The sequence below is a fragment of the Equus caballus genome, chromosome 10 (genome assembly GCF_041296265.1).
Source record: "Equus caballus isolate H_3958 breed thoroughbred chromosome 10, TB-T2T, whole genome shotgun sequence".
Classification (NCBI taxonomy): domain Eukaryota; kingdom Metazoa; phylum Chordata; class Mammalia; order Perissodactyla; family Equidae; genus Equus; species Equus caballus.
This window is the reverse complement of record NC_091693.1, coordinates 9,722,431-9,738,200: the sequence shown is the minus strand read 5'-3', so window position 1 is coordinate 9,738,200 and position 15,770 is coordinate 9,722,431. Positions and strand designations below refer to the sequence as shown.

The 15,770-nt window shown below is 62.3% G+C and overlaps 1 protein-coding gene and 1 long non-coding RNA gene across 6 annotated transcripts in view; one reads left to right on the top strand and one right to left on the bottom strand.

The window, feature by feature from the left end:
* The window catches only part of ACTN4 (actinin alpha 4), a 70,546-nt gene that overhangs the window by 1,347 nt on the left and 53,429 nt on the right, over positions 1-15,770 (bottom strand). For 2 of the 5 annotated variants that reach the window (XM_023649666.2, XM_023649667.2), the window contains exons 9-20: positions 13,791-13,883; positions 11,912-12,142; positions 11,226-11,373; positions 7,694-7,844; positions 5,115-5,223; positions 4,756-4,896; positions 4,500-4,682; positions 4,266-4,400; positions 3,157-3,336; positions 2,276-2,422; positions 1,358-1,438; positions 6-164 (exon numbers count right to left, since the gene is read on the bottom strand). In XM_023649666.2, coding sequence (XP_023505434.1) covers positions 6-164; positions 1,358-1,438; positions 2,276-2,422; positions 3,157-3,336; positions 4,266-4,400; positions 4,500-4,682; positions 4,756-4,896; positions 5,115-5,223; positions 7,694-7,844; positions 11,226-11,373; positions 11,912-12,142; positions 13,791-13,883 — 1,758 coding nt within the window. Of the gene's footprint in view, positions 1-5; positions 165-998; positions 1,065-1,357; positions 1,439-2,275; positions 2,423-3,156; positions 3,337-4,265; positions 4,401-4,499; positions 4,683-4,755; positions 4,897-5,114; positions 5,224-7,693; positions 7,845-11,225; positions 11,374-11,911; positions 12,143-13,790; positions 13,884-15,770 lie in introns of all 5 variants that reach the window. The other 3 variants (XM_023649669.2, XM_023649668.2, XM_023649671.2) reach the window with 2 other exon arrangements.
* On the top strand, positions 6,348-12,068 carry LOC138915701 (uncharacterized). Its single transcript, XR_011421820.1, has 3 exons — positions 6,348-6,820; positions 8,700-8,873; positions 8,957-12,068. It is a non-coding gene; the product is annotated as an uncharacterized lncRNA (long non-coding RNA).

Here is a 15,770-nt window from a genome sequence, read left to right as displayed (position 1 = left end):
CTTACCTTGTCCCCTGCCAGGACCTTGAAGGAAGCGATGACCTGGTCGGCCGTGTCTGTGTCAGTGGTCTCCCTCGACATGAAGTCGATGAACGCTTGGAAGGTCACGAGGCCGCTGTGGTTGGGGTCAACCATGCTCATGATGCGGTTGAACTCGGCGTCGCCCTGCGGGGTGGGAGTCGGGCAGGGGACAGAGCATGTGAGCCAAGCAGGGCGGCCCAGCCTGGCCTGGCAGATGCCCCCCAGGAGAACCAGGCCAGGAGAGCAGAGCCCGAGCCTGGCCCAGCAAGCTGCCGTTGTGAGCCGGCCTCCAAGGGCCTTGGTCCCCCAGGCCGGGCTGGGCCCGCTGCTCCATCCCGCCCATGTCTGTGGGAAGTGAGGAGCTGGGACGTGGACCACACAGGGCTCCTGCTCATCAGCCCCAGGCTCACAAGCTAGCTCTGAAGGATGGGGGAGAGAGAGAAAGAGAGAGAAGGGGGAGAGCCAGGAACCTGACCCCTCTCCGCAGAGACTTCTAGGAAAGGAAGGGGAGGCCAGGGAGTCACTGGAGGGACCCCAGCCCAGCAGATGCAGCGGAAGAGGCAGCGAGGCTGTGCTGCTCTGGTGGAGTGTCCCGGAGGACAGGGAGACTCTAGGCGGGGGCGGAGGTGGCGGAGAGGAGGAGGAAGAGGAGAGGAGGAGTAGGAGGGGGAGGGGGAGGAGGAGCAGGGGGGGAGGAGGAGCGGGGGGACGAGGAAAGGGAGGAGGGGGAGAAGGCAGGGGAGGAAGGGGAGGGAGGAGGAGGAAGAGGGGGAGAAGGGAGAGGAGGAAGGAGAGGGAGGCGGGAGGAGAAGGGAGAAGAGAAAGGGGAGGAGGGGGAGAAGGCAGGGGAGGAAGGAGAGGAGGAGAAGGGGAGTAGGAGGGGGGGAGAAGAGGGATGGGGAAGGGGGGGGGAGGAGCAGGGGGAGGCAGAGGAGTGGAGGAGGAGAGCACGGCAGCAGGGGAGCAGAGGCCGCATACCAGGCTGTATCCTGTGGAGATAAGCAGAGCCCTGAAGTCATCGGAGTCCATGCTGCCTGTCTGTTTCTGCTCGAGGACGCAGGGACAGCAGAGGAGGCCAGACCCAGAGTAGGCAAGAGGGGCCGCCCCATGTGCACAGCGGGAAACAGGACAGTGGCGGAGAGCGGGGGAAACAGGCGGCCCCGAGAGACCAGGTAAGGGGGACGGTGTCCAGAGACACAGGGCAGGGAGGAGGCAGGAGAGCGGGTGAAATGGCACACGCAATGACAAGGGGCGGCACGGCGAGAGGAGGGGAGACAGAGAGGAGAGAGAGAGAGAAAGAGCAGTTAATGCCACGGTCGGCGGGCGTGGGTGCGTACCTGCCGGTCATTCTCCACATCGTAGCCCAGGCTGATGAGGCAGGCCTTGAACTCCTCCGGCCCCAGCGCCCCGCCGTGGTCCTGCCGGGTGGGCGTCCGTGGAGACCAGGCCCCGCAGAGAGGTGGGGAGAGGGGCCAGGGTCCCGTGCAGAGGGCAGGGGGAGGGGAACACATGGGGGAGGAAACACACAGTTAGAGGGGACGAGGATGAGGTGACGGCCAGGGCAGGGAGGGACAGTGGAGGGCCGTGGGTGGCCTGGCGGGCAGTCAGAGGCCCCTGGGCCAGAGCAGGGGCAGGAGCTGAGGTGCAGGACTATGGACTGAGTCCCAGGACTCGTGAGAGAGTGGGAGCTCTCCTTGCCCCAGGATTTGGGGTGGAAGAAAAGGGACCGCACCCCATCCCGCGTGGGATGTCGGGGTCCCCGCCTGACAGTGCAGAGCTGAGGGCACCCGGCCCAGCAGGGTAGGAGGGGGAGGGGCAAACACAGGTGCTCAGGGCCCTTCGAAAGGGAATGCCAGGCGGAATCTGCACGTTAACACCCCCGTGTGTGTGTGTGTGTGTGTGTGCGTGTGTGTGTGTGTGTGTGTGTGTGCGTGCATGCACATCCCAGAAGCCCAGCTGGGTCCTGGATCTCAGCCGTGCTGGAACTTAGTTCACTGGTAGGTTGGCAAGGTTTTGCCCCAGAGCCGGGGCTTGGGACCTCCTCTCCTGCCTCGAGGGAAGCCGAGGCTGGGGGTCCAGGTCACGTGCCTCTGCGCCCCGTCAGTGGCTGAGGCCCTGCCAGGCCCTGTGAGTGGCGGCTGATACTCAGCAACTGTGATGTGAACAGACGGACAGATGCAAAGACGACGGAGGGGGCGGGATGGGATGGTGAGAGCAGGGAGAAGGGAGACCCGGGGGCGGCAGGAGCGGCCCACCTTGTCGAAGTGGTTGAAGGAGGCGCGGAACTCCTGCATCTGCTCCTGGCTGATGCCCTTGGCGTCGCGGGTGAGGATCTGGTTCTCGACCTCGTTGATGGTGCGCGCGATGGTGGTGAGCAGCTGTTCCCAGCCCACACGGATGTGCTGGGGAGGGGCAAGGCTGTGACTGGGGAGCTGGGACCATGGCGCCCCCTCGCAGCAGGATGTGGCCTGGAGTCGGACCCACCCCGACTCTCTCCCCAGCCCCAGTCCAGCTCCTGCTCTCTGGGCCTCATCTGCACACAGCAACAGGCGTGGCGCCTCCCTGTGGCCTCTGCCAACCAGCAGGGTCCACGTCACGTTGGTTTATGTCCCAGCAGAGCAGGGCCAGGGCCCAATACCTATGCCAGGATCCACTGGGAACCTTAGCAGAGGTATGCTGGGCAACGTCTAACTGGCTTTCTACGGGGGAAAACCTATTTGTTTTGTGGTATCTGTGGATGTGCATGGTGTAAATATGGTCCTGGTGGACAATTTCAAGCTACCCCAAGGATGGCAACCAGCCCGACACTTTGACCCCGCAGCGAGCTGTGCCCACGGACTCCTGCACACGCTGGCGGATCTGTGTCCTCAAGCGAGGACGAAACTGCTGAGGCCACAGCGGGGGCAGATGCTGCCCTCCCAGCTCTCCCGGGAGCCTGTCCTGAGCCACACGTTGTCATGGTGATGGGAGAGCGGTGGTGGGAAAACTGTGCTTTTCTGAAATGTGTGGACGTTCAATCTAGTCTCTTTGCCGTCAGAGTAAAAGAGGAGACAGAGGAAGCGGCAGCTAGCTCTTCTCCTGGCCCCCACGATTTGGCCCACGGAGGCCCGGCCTGGGCGGCGGGCGGTGGGCGTACCTCCATGGTGTAGTTGGTGTGCTTGTTGTCGAAGATGAGGGCCTCCTGGATGAGCTGGTGCTGCTGCTCGAGCAGGTCCAGGTTGGGCTTGTAGTCCACGATGCTGCGCTCGTACTGCTTCAGGTGGCTCAGCTGGTCCTCCAGGGTCCCGTTCATCTCGATGGAAATGCGCCCGATCTCCTGCAGAGAAGGCGCTGCGCTGGGGGCAGGCTGGCGGGCCCCCGGCCACCCCCAGCCACCCGGGGAAGGTCTCTCTGTCGCTGGCTGCCCCACAGCCAGGGGGGCCTCCAGCCTGGGGCCTTTGCCCAGGGGTCCCCTCTCCTGGAAGGCCTGCAGCTCGCTGGCTGTCCCCCCAGTCCTGTCATCTAGAGTAAAGCAGCCAGGATGGAGCGTTTCTGTGCCAAGTATAATGCGCCCAACCTCACTGCACCCTCGACTCCCTGTGAGGCCCAGGACGGTGACAGCCCAGAGTGCAGATGTGCCAACTGAGGCCCAAAGAGAGCAACTTGTCACAGAGCTGGGATCTGTCCCAGGCCTGGCCATCTTCAGAGCGGCTCCCCACGCCTCGGCTCCCACAGTGGCCACGCTGGGCAGCCAGCTCTGGGCTGCGAGGCTGGCCTGCCTGCGCCCCTCCCAGGCTTGCTGCAAGTTTAAGCGAGGCCGCCCTGGCCAACAGGGTGCCTGGTACACGGTGAGCAACTGGCAAGTGGCAGCCAGAGCTGCAATCGGATCTTTACCAGCCTTCCTGTGGCCGGGTCACAAGGTTCATCCGTGAGCACACTGAGGGTCTGAGCGCGGTAACTGTTTTCACACCCATTTTAGAGAGGAGAAAACTGAGGAGCAGAGGTTAAACTCCTGAGCTCACGATTGCCAGTCCAGGGCAGAGTCGAGGCCTGAGCCACCTCTGACTGCTCAGCGGAGTCTCCCTCTGGGCAGCACTGCCCTTTCCACCGACGCAATCCCACTGACCCGCCTCCTCCCGCGAGGCCGTCGGGGCTCCCAGCTTGCTGGCCCCAGGGAGCACTGGGGCCTCCCGCTCACTGGGGGCTCTTTCCCAACTCGGCCCTGCCAGGCTTTCCTGGGCCCACAGCAGGGGCCGGGCCCCTCACCTCCATCTTAGTCTGGATCCAGGGCCCCACGATGTTGGCCTGGCTGGCGAACTGGCGGCGGAGGCGCTCGTTGGACTGCTGCTTGCTCTGTTCCTCCAGGAGGGCCTGGTCCCGCTTAGGCACCAGCTGCTGCACCTGGGGACGGCCGCGAGCAGCGCGGTCAGGTGGCGGCTCCCTCACCGGGCTGGCCCAGCCCCAGCCCCAGCTCGGGTCCTGCCGATGGGCCCCACTCACCTTCTCCCACTTGGAGTTGATGATCTGGGGCGTGACGGTGGTGTAGGGGTTGCTGCCCGACAGCTTGATGTGGTTGCTCTCGGCGATCCTCTGGGCCTCCTTGTGGATGGCCAGGATGGCATCGCGCTCCCTGTCGGCGTCTGGCAGTGTCGACTTGAACTGGTCATGGGCTGAGATGAGGCCCTGGGGAAGGAGAGGGAGTGAGGGGGCCGTCCAGCCCCGCTGAGGCCCCAGGAGAAGGGCGGCGGCTGCAGACCTCGATCTCCTCGATGGTGTGCACGATGAACATGTCCTGGAGATCCTCCATGGCACTCTCCATCCAGTTGTTGAAGGGGGCTGCCCGCTTGGCGTACTCCAGGTGCAGCTGGTCAATGGTCTCCAGCTGCTTCTCTGTTTTCTGGTGTGCATGGGGAGGGACAGGGACAGAGTACAGAGGTCAGCCAGCGAGCAAGAGCGGTGGGGAATGGGGGGGAGGGGCGTGGGGGCAGGAAGGAGCCAGAGAATGTCCCATCTGGGTGGGTCAGGGGAAGCTAAAGGGTCTGGACATGGTTACCGCCCCCCCAGCCTCAAGGCAGCGGGGACACAGGCTCGGTGGGTGGCATCGCCCCTCCTCACCTCCAGGGCTTCCCTGCGGCTGTGGGTCAGAGAGCCGAGGGCATCCCACTGGTCGCAGATCTTCTGGCACCGGGTGTTGACGTTGTGGGAGTCGTAGTAATCCAGCTCGCTGTGGGCCGGGAAGATGGTGATGAGGCCAGCAGGGGCAGTCAAGGGTGTGCTAGGGCCCACCCACCCCAGGCGTCTCAGGCCAGGTGCCAGGGACACCAACACTTAAGGACATCCGTCATCAATCACCCCTCCAGCCCACGGGCCCCCAGGTAGGAGGAACGTGGGGGAGGGGCTGACGGGCAGGGGCTTCCTCCTGCTCACACACTCCGTGATGTGCTCTGTCGCCATAAGCTACCTCGGAGGCCCCCGAGTGCGGCCCTCAACCACGCCCGCATCGGGACTGCGTTTCCATCTAAAGAAGTCCAGCAGTGTGCACTGGTTACGGGATGGGCTAGAGCCAAGCCCCCCGGGCTGAATTCTGCCTCTGATGCTGTCCTCATGTGACCCCTGGCAGGGCACTCCCTACTCTGGCCACCTCATTTTCTCATCCATGAGATGGGAGGGCGTGGAGAGCATGTCACCCAGTACACGTGAACGCTGAGAGCAGCCCGCGGGCTCCGTAGGTAAAACCAGCGGCAGTATTTATCCAGGTTGCACATTTGTTTTAATGGGTATTAAAGCAGTTAATTGCTCTCATTCTATGCAATTACTAACATATTTAAGAAAAAAGAGAGCTGACTAGGGAGTAGGTTTGATCACTGCTTCGCCCAGGGTTCAGGGAGCGCCAGGCTGGTACAATAGCTCCTGCCCCCACACCCACCACAGCCTCCCGGCCCCTCCATCCCTCAAACCAGCCCAGGTCCCTGGCTCCTGCAGTCCAGACACACGGACATTCTTAGCAGCGGGATCCTAGGGAGTCATGCCTGTAGCAGGACCTTGGGGGCCTGGCGAGGGGTGGGGAGCAGGGAACAGCTCTGGGGAGGAACAGGACCTGGGGGCTGTCTCGCCTGCCTGGTGAGCAAGCCAGGCAGGCAGGATACAGGGGCCAGGGCGCATGCAAGGGCTGGGAGAGGGAGTGAGGCTGTGCTCCACAGAGGCACCAGGCAGCCTGGGTTCCATTGCTGTCCCAACCACTCCCTAGCTGTGTGACCTTGGGCAAGCCCCTTAGCCTCTCTGTGCCTCAGCTCCCCCTCTGCAACGCAGTGGCTGGGGGAGTAAAGGAGCTGGTGCAGGCAGAGCACCGAGCACTCTGAGTTTTCGTCACTGCCATTAGTCCACGCTCGCCGGGCTGTCCATCCAGATGGTCCTGGCCGGCCCTCGGCCCCTGATCATCGGGGAGGGAACGGACGGCACCCCAAACAGCCCTGCCCTTCTCTTCCAGGGCTACGGTCCGGAGAACTGCTTCAGGACCGTCCGTTCCCTGGCTCGGGGAGTGGGTTTGCACGGCTCTCCCCTGAGCCTGCGAAGTAGGCCGGCCTAGGACTTACTCCAAGTGTGTGTCCCACCAGCTTCCAGGGGCTCGCCCACCAACGGGGGGACCTGCCCACATCCCACCCCCACATCCCTGCGGATGTCTGCGTCTGTGACCTCATCTCCTCGGCCCGGGCACGCCAGGTGCAGGGGCTCAATCCTAGGAGAGGCTGCAGGACCCCAAGGGGACCCTCCAGTAGTGCCCAGCAGGGACTGCGAAGGCCCCACGGTACTTCTGCCGCAGGGTGAGCAAACGGGGGACCCCCAGAGCAACTGGGCAGTGCGGCGGGAGGAGTCAGGGAGGAAACTGGCCCAGCCCAGCGTGGCTGTACCAGGCGTCGGGCTGGCCCTGGCCTTGTAGGAACAGGAGTGTGGGGAGGATGGTGGCGGGGTGGGGGTGTCTGTGGAAAGGGCAGTTCCAGCCAAGGCTCCTATTTCTGAGCAGACAGCTATTTTGGGAGCCCTGCCGCCCCTCCAGGGCCTGCGGATTTTCCATGAAGTAATGGCCTGGGCCTCCCACTCGCTGGGCCCTCCCCGCTGCTGGCCGCTGCACTGGCGGAATAAGGCCCCCATTCACTGGCTCTGGAGGTTCAGTGTACTAATTGTGTCCGCAAGTTTATCTGACTGGGGCGGGGAAGGGAGGGCAAAGAACCGGCTGCCTGGAAGCTTTTACAATAAGCGTATTCTGAGCAGGAGAGGGAAGGGCAGCAGAACAATGGGCTCTCTGTACAGCCCTACTCCCTCAAGGAGGAGCGGGTGGGAGCAGTAGGGGCTAGGCTGCCCCCACATCACGGGGCCAGGAGGTCCCCTTGGTATGGCAGGCAGAGGAGGTGGAGCCCCAGGGACCCCTACAGCCTAGGAATCAAGACAGGGGGTCAGAGACCTCCCTTCTATCAGAGAATCCAGACCCCACTGTTTCTCATCCGGGGTTAAGACGAGATGGATAAGGGCGTCCTCGAACAGGCCCTTCCCTGGCCTCTGACAGGAGTTGGGGGGCGGGCTGGGAGGCCCCGTCCAGGCCCTGTGGCAGGCCGGGCCTCAGGAGGCAGCCCCACCACTGCTCTGGGCTGGGTGCTGAAGGGAAGGCAGGTGCCGGGGCTCCGTGAGCCCACACGTACTTGAGCTCCTGGGCGATGGCCGCAATCTGCTCCACGCGGTCCTGGTGTGCGGCCAGGTCGCTCTCGAAGGCCTCGTGCTTGCGGATGAGGGCTTTGATGTCCGACAGGGTGGCCGTCTCATAGTCCCGCTGCTTCAGCATGGCCTCCTTCCCTGGGGGCGCAGAGGGCAGGGGGTGCTTAGACACCAGCACAGCGGGAGTCCAGAGGGCCGTCCAACCAGAGAGGGAAACGGGGTGCGGTCCTCACATCCTGCCTCATTGAGGACGGTGCCACGAAGGCTAGAAACTTCTGGAACCTTTTTCCTTGCCCTTTCCAGGGATCTCTAAGCCCAACTATATCCTGGACGGAACCAGGAGACACTGTGGGGTTGGTGGGCCTGAGACGGATATCCCAGGTGAACCTGCACGTCCTACACTTAGTGTCCGTTAGTGGTGGGAGACCATAAGAGGATGTGCCACCCTGGCTGGAGAGGGGTCACCCACCTGTGGAGGGCTGTGACCCACAGAAGCAGCGGGGCTACAGCCCTGCCTCAGCAGGGTGGGGCAGGGGAAGTGTTCAAGCCAGGCTTCTCCCAGGACCCGACCCCTGGGCCCGCCCCCCTCAGGGTGCTGGTCCTAACACACATCCATGTGCTCCACCCCGTCCCAAGGGCTTTCTCTGTGCAGTGCACCGTCAGGTCCTCTGAAGGCAGGAGGAACACTGTTACTGGTCCTGGAGACCGGCTGGTTATACAGCCAAGGACAGGAGCTCAAGGAAGGGCTCACGCACAGGAAGGGCTGCAGAGGACCAAGGGGAAGTGCCCGCCTGGGCAGGCAGCTGGGAGCCCGGCTCCTGAAGGTGCCCTGCTCAGGCAGGCCACCTTGGGCTCCCCCTGGAGTGCTGCTCAGAGATCCCCTCCTCAGCACAGCACCAGAGCATCTGAGCAACAGCTGCCCGCCTGGTGCGGACCTCGGAGCGGTGGGGTGGCACGCAGCCTCTCCCCGCCTGTCCCTCATCTGTAAAACAGGGTCAACGTCAGGCCTGGCGTCTCAGTGAGGTGACGTTCGAGAAGGGCAGGCATGGAGCCGGGACCATCGCATCCACCCCGAGGACCAGGCCGGCACTGGCAGGCGGGGGCGGCAGCCTGGGAGCCTGACTCCACGAGCCCTGCAGCCCTGGGGCGGGAGGCCTAACCACAAAGGCAAGCTTGCAATTCCCTTCTCCAAATTTTCTCCCAAGGGTGGGAACCCGAAATAGTAGGTTCCCACTTCTCCGCCTCCGCAGAGCTTCAGCAAGGGAGCCGGCCGGGGGCGCACTGCAAACTCGGGAGAGGCCGCGACAGCCACGGAGGGACTCGGGGCTCGTTCTTCCCCAGACAATCCAAGACCTGCACAGACCTGCACCCCTGCAGGCTGGGGGGGATGCTGAGGGGGACACAGAGTGATGGCGGCTCATCCCAACCTCTGGGCCTGACCCCCAGGGTGAGGAGGCTGCTACAACTGGGTCCCAGCTGGGCTGAGGGGGCGGGAGGCCGGTCTGTCCTCCTGTTCTGCATAATTGGGGGTTCAGAGGACAGAGGCTTTGGATCTTGGGAACGAGAGAAGGCAGGACTGCCTGGGGTCCCTGGGCTGACGCGAGGAGCAGGGCCAGATGCCAAAGGGGTGGGACAGGGGCATGTGGAGACCGCTGAACCAGTTGGGCCCTGGCTGGAGACAGGGCCGGCTACCCCTAAACACCTTCAGATGAAGGCAGGCCCCGGGGTCATTCCCAGGGAAGGTCTGGTGGCCGCACACCCACACTCCTCAGCCACAGGAAGCCATCTTCCCAGGGTCCGCTGGAGCCCCAGGCGAGGGACTGCAGAGCTGATAACATGGGCCAAGAGGCTCCAGAAGGGAAATCCACAGGGATGACACCCAGAGCCCGTGAAGGATGAGGGAGACACATGGCGTGGTAACAAGGAGACAGCCCAGTCCAGGCATGGGACACAGCTGCTGTGCCCGAGGGGCCCTGACAGGAGAAATACCCCAACCTGCTGGCCTGTAAGCCCCCCAGGTTGGGACCTCGCCTACCTGGGAAACGCCTGTGCACAAAGACGACGCTCAAGAGGGGTCTGGTGAATGAATGAACAAATGAACTAAATGCCAAGGCCCCTCCTCCGGGGGGGGCGGTGTAGAAACCCTGGGCACCATTTCTGCGAGGTGTGACGGTGGTGCCCACATCCCTGGCCCGGGCCAGCTCTTCCGCGCCCCCCTTCCGGGTTCTCCTCCTCTACCTTCTTTCCCTGGCGGAGGAGGGACCAGGGTCTGGCTCTGGATCTGGCAGCTGCTGCTGGAGAACAGCCGGCCTGAGCTCATGTGAAGAGGGCACTAGATGGGCTGCAGCCAGGGACACGGGTGACGTGGGCCCAGGTCTGCGATCACGCAGGTATGTGTTCACAGGCTGACGGGGCGGGGCAGACTCCGTATGGGTGCCTCTGGGTAGGTCTTAGTATGTGGCTAGTGTGGGGGCTGCCTGCAGAAAAGCTGGGTGGGTGGGGGCTGGAGGAGCCACCAGAGGCTCAGTGAGGATCTCACAGGGAGCTGTGGGGGTGGAAGGGATGAGAGCCAACACTGAGCAATGCAGAGAAGTGTGAAATCAGCCGGGCAGGGCGGTGGCAGGAGGGCAGAGACAGAGTTGGTGAGGAGGCGGCCAGAAGCGGGAGTGCGGGCTATGGATGCTCTCGGCTTTCCCAGGCACCAGCCACTTTCTGAAGACTTACAGGCCCCTGGGATCTGGAATCTCAGCCATGGGGGCTCCTGACCGAGGCCAGGGACGTGATGGAATTCCACATCCTGAGCCAAGGGGACAGGCAGCCCAGAGCCGCTGAGGAACAGGAGGCATAGCTACTCTTTGGGGACAAGCCATCCTGTGGGGGGCCAGGCCCTGGGAAGGGTCACGAGGGCAGAGAGCTCCCAGGTGGGCCACAGTGAGGGGTGGCAGCCAGCGGCCAGCGAGCACGGTCTTCGGGTCGGGCAGCAAGCCAGGGGGCAGCTCCCTGGCCTGGCCTTTAAGGACCGTGCTCAGGACACAGGTCCATCCAGCACGGGTTCTTCAGCACGAAGTCCATGGTCACAAAGGGTGGGGAAGACGGAAGGCGTGCTGTCTGCACACAGGCTGCTGGGGATGGGTGAGCCTGTCCCCACGTCCACCAGGCCCAGGACGGGCACCGTCCTCAGGGAAGACACGGCAGAGTGGACAGGGCACGGCTCACCTCCCCATGGAGCTGGGGTGAGGCATGGCTGCATTCCTGGACGACTGGCCTTTGATGACCCAGGGAGGGGCCCACCTGCTTGTAACCTCTGGGCCAGAGCAGCCAGGACGATAAGGAGGGCCTGGCCCCAAACTGTTCGCTGCTGCCTGGGACTGGAGGACCCGGACCCAGAGCAGCATTTCTGACATGCACATGCCCAAGCAGCAGGAAAGGGGGCCTGACACAGACCCACCGCAGGAGGGGTGCTGTGCGTGAGCGTGCGCCTCAGAGACGGGAAAGCGGTGAGGCAGCGGAGGGCCATACCATCGGTCCAGGCCTCGTGGATGGAGGCTTTCTGCCGGAACTTCTCCGCCAGGTGGTCGAGCCGCTCTAGCCTGCGGATCTCGTTCAGCAGCCACTCCTCATAGCCCTTCTCGGCCTGCTCCAGGTGCTGCCAGCCGTTGTTGATGTCCTGCAGGGCAGGGGGGCAGGGCTGTCACAGGGCAGCTTGGGCACCCAGCAGGGCGATGCCTCCCTGAGGGATGCTGATGGGCTGGGGTCACGTCTGCCCCCTGCTTCGCTGTGTCCGTGTGCCCAGACAGGGCCCGGTGCATGGCAGGTGCAGTCAGTTCTTTGAGATTAAATGGATGAATGAAAATGAATGAATGACACGGATGGGGCTATGGGAGCCGAAGGTGACTGTCCAGGGGATATCGTCCGTCCCCTGAGAAGGGGCCTCAAGCACCTGGTGGTCCTGGAGTCACAGCTGACAGCCGGTCCAAATTCAAACAATTCCACACAAACTACGGTGTGGTTTGGGGATGGGGGTAAGATTCTGGGCAGAGGCAGGGAGGGGCGCATGGTCAAGTACCAAGTGCCCCTCCCCCATCGCACGGGCTGTGCATTCTAGTTAAGAGAGACTGTGTGCGCCAAACAACACGCCTGGGAGGGTCTGGAGCTGCCCCTCTGCTCCTCGCAGTTCCGCAAGCCCCGGCGCCCTGGGCACTCACCGAGACCATCTTGCCCTCGGAGGGCATGAAGGCGGGCCGGTTGCTGAGGCGCAGCTTGGTCTGCAGCGTGTTGAAGTTGATCTCCAGCTGGCACTTCTCCTGCACCTTGGGCGGCTTGTGCACACGCCGGTAGTCACGGAAGTCCTCCAGCTTCTGCTGCATTTCCTGGATAGTCTTCTGGGGCACGCGGTCCTCCAGCCAGGGGATCGTGCGCCGGATCCACTCCAGGAGCTGTGGGCCCACAAGGAGCACGGAGGAGGCCTTTGTGGGGGGCCCTCAGGGCGCTGACAGGGCCACCCCCGGCTCGTGGGGACACGAGACCTGGATCTTCGAGGGCCCGATCTTGGGGATCACCCCTGTTCCCCAGCCCAACTTGCCCAAGATTCCTCTTGGGATCCCATGGCAAGGAATTTGGGAACACGTGCCCCTCTCTGAACCGCCGTGCTGTTCTCTGGCTACTTCCTCTCTTGGTTTTCCTTTTCCTCAGATCTAAGCTGGGCAGCTTGAAGTCAAACGCCCCTCCTCGGAGGGCCTCCCCATCACAGCCCACCATGTGAGCCCGCTGTCACCGTCTTCACTGGGCTCAGCACTGTCTGAATCTCCCGGCTCCCTGTTCACTGACCGCAGGCCCAGCTCGCTCTGGGGCGGCCAGTGCCATGCAAAGGGGCTGGGACATAAAAAACCAGAAAGTGAGGCTGAAAAAGACAGTGACCTCTATTTTTATGAGCCGCTCATGTCTTTGATGGAGTGGGGAAGGGGTATAAAAAGCAAACAAACTGGACATTCTAGAACAATCCTAGGAGAGTAAAATCGGTTACTGTGCAACATAGACACGCTCGGAGAAGTGGTTCGCAAACGCCAACCTCTGGCAAACGAAGAGAACCGAGGACAAAGGTGCCGCGTGTGTTTATGTCTTGATGCATGGCGCCAACTGCCCTCTCTCGGGAAAGGCTGATTCTAAAATATGCAACCTTTTAACTTCTTCTTGGTATTAGAAATGATGGTGGTAACAGATGGCAGCTTTTTCTTTTTAAAATATCCTTAACTTGGCAAAATAAAAAGTTGGCTGCCATGGGTTGGCTGTCACACCTCTTCCCGGTCCGTGAAATCTCAAAGTCTGGGAACCACTGGTCTAGAAGGGCAGTCAAATGACTGCCCTCGGGGAGCTGAAGTGTTTTTATTTTTTTAATCTGGGAATTTAAAAACTAAAGGAGCGAATCTAGAAGGCATGTCCTAAACGCCCATGTTCCCGACTGACAGTCGGGCCCAGGCTCTGGAGTGGGGCTGCCTCGGTTTGAACCCCGGTTCTGTCCCACCAGCTGTGTGATGGTAGCCGTGCGCTGGACCCTCTCTGGGCCTCAGTTTCCTCACTTGGAAAACAGGGTGACAGGAGGCCCTCCTCGTAGGGCTGCTGTGAAGACGGCTGAGCCCGCTCACGAGGGGCTCGCAGGGGCCTGCCATGATAACAGCAATCCTGTCACCATCACACCAGCTCCTGCTCTCTCCATCCTACTGATCAGTCCCTCGGGGGAAGGGCACGGGAACAGGAGTTTGTAAAAAGCTCCCTGGGAGGTTCTAGAGCAACGTTCAGGAAGCTGCCCTTGAGTGTCTCTGTAGGAAACCATGCTCGAGACCCAGGAGCCAGCTAGCAGAGTGACATTCCAGTGTCACCCTTAGCCTTGTGAAACCAACCCGAGAGGTCACAAATTGGCTTGGTCCAACACTGCCTGTAACCTTACAACCTTTTCTAGAAAGTCTCACTGCCATGCTGGTCCTCCCCTCTGCAAGTGTCACACGACCTCCGGCCAAGGGTAACAAGGGGTGACCCGACCTTTCAGCTGCAGCGGGGCCCCGGGGTGGGGATGAGTGGCACACTCACATCGCTGGCCAGCCTCTCGTAATCTTCCATCAGGTGCTCGTTCTCCTGATTGACAGCCAGCACCTTGCAGATCCGGTTGGCGGCCGTCTCAGCCTGGGTCACGGAAGCACACAGTCAGGGCTGCCTGGGGCTGGCAACCCTCCCTCCTGACACACAGGTCCCCTGAAAGCTGGCTCCTCCAGGGCCCACAGAGAACTCCCCGAGGAGGGAAGGAGAGGAAGCGCAGCTCCAGCAAGATGGCGCCCTGAGTGCCGTGTCCCGAGAGACCTTGCTGGTGTCCCCGCAGCTGACCGCTAAAGGCCCCGTCCAGATAGCTGGGCCCCTCGGCTAAGGGCCTGGACCCTGGAGGTGCTGAGGGGAGCTGGGGAGCCCTCCCACTGTAGGGGAAATGGATTCACAGGCCCTCTGGTGGCCTCCAACAGGAGGGTTGGGCGAGGTTGAGTGGGGTCCTTTGGTGGGCCAAGCCCTGGAAGGGGTCTCCCTTAGGTGGGAGAGTAGGCTGTAGAAGGCCAAGCTAGACAGCGATGGGACAGAGCAGGGGGCAGGGGTACTGGTGTCCCCCCAAAAGAAGCCTGGTGGTCAGCACACAGCCAGAGCGTGCCTGGCCCCTTCCTAATCCTCCCCTTGGAGGTGGGTGTCGACAGCTCACTGGGCAGAAGTCACAATCCACGGGGCAGAAGGGAGCCAGGGCCTTGGAAAGCAGAGTGGTGGAGACAGTGACTAGTCTCTGCCCAGAACCACAGGACAAGGTCCCGCCTTGTGCTGCTGGGGGACAGTGCGAGGAGAGGAGGAGGAGGAAGGTGAGGAGTGCCACACGGGGGAGGAGAGACCAGGTACCTTTCAGGAAGCACAGAAAGGGTCCAAGAGGAAGAGTTGAAACAGCAACAGAACAGGAACAGAAATAGGAGGGTCTACAGAGTGGTGGGGAAGGAAAACAGAGAGCTGGGGGAGGGCTCCAGGCCCGCCTCTCCCGGTCACACGCCGCACCAGGGGACAGGCGGGGAGCCGAGCAGGGACCGCCGAGGTTTGTGCACACGCACACCCCGCATCGTGCTGCAGGACACGTCGACGGCCCCAGGCACTGCCCCTCAGATGAGGCTCAGGAGGGCTCAGCCAATGACCACTGGCCCATGCGACACAGGAAGCAGAGCCCAGGTCGCAGCTTATGGGGGGTGACAGAGGTCAGGCCCTGACCCCTAACTTGGAAGAGATGACCGGCACCGCAAGCTGAAACCCACTTGGCTGTGCAGACCCACACGGGCAGGCGCTGCAGTCATCGGTGTCTGTTGCACGGCTGGGCGCCTGGCACCCAGCCGGGGCTGGGCGTGTGTGATGTACGCAGGGCTGATGAATGAACCCGAGAGCAAAGAGCAAGGGGCAAGCGCTTCAGCGGCTAGAAGTGAACCATCAGGAGCGAACGGCGTACTCAGAGCCAGAGCTGGGGCTCGCCTCACACTGACAGACTACAGCTACACCCCCGGAGGGCTCTTCAAGAGCCTGGACGGGGGCCGGCCCGATGGCGCAGCTATTAAATTCACACATTCTACTTCTCGCCGGCCCGGGGTTCACTGGTTCAGATCCCGGGTGCGGACATGGCACCACTTGGCACGCCATGCTGTGGTAGGCATCCCACGTATAAAGTAGAGGAAGATGGGCACGACATTAGCTCAGGGCCAGGCTTTCTCAGCAAAAAGAGGAGGACTGGCAGTAGTTAGCTCAGGGCTAATCTTCCTCAAAAAAAAAAAACAAAAAAAAAACAAACAAACAAACAAAAAGAGCCTGGACGGAGTCTCTGGGGACAAGACAGTGGCAAAAATAAAAAGCATGGCCAGGCTGTCCTGAGCAGCAGACGCAGCAGAGGGAAGCTGGACTCATCGCTGGAGAAGCCTGAACTTTGTTTCCTCCCTCACGAGAGGGGCCCCGCTGCCTCGGAAACCCGGGACGCTCTGACCTGGGCTGCCCTGCCAGTGTCAGCTCCCT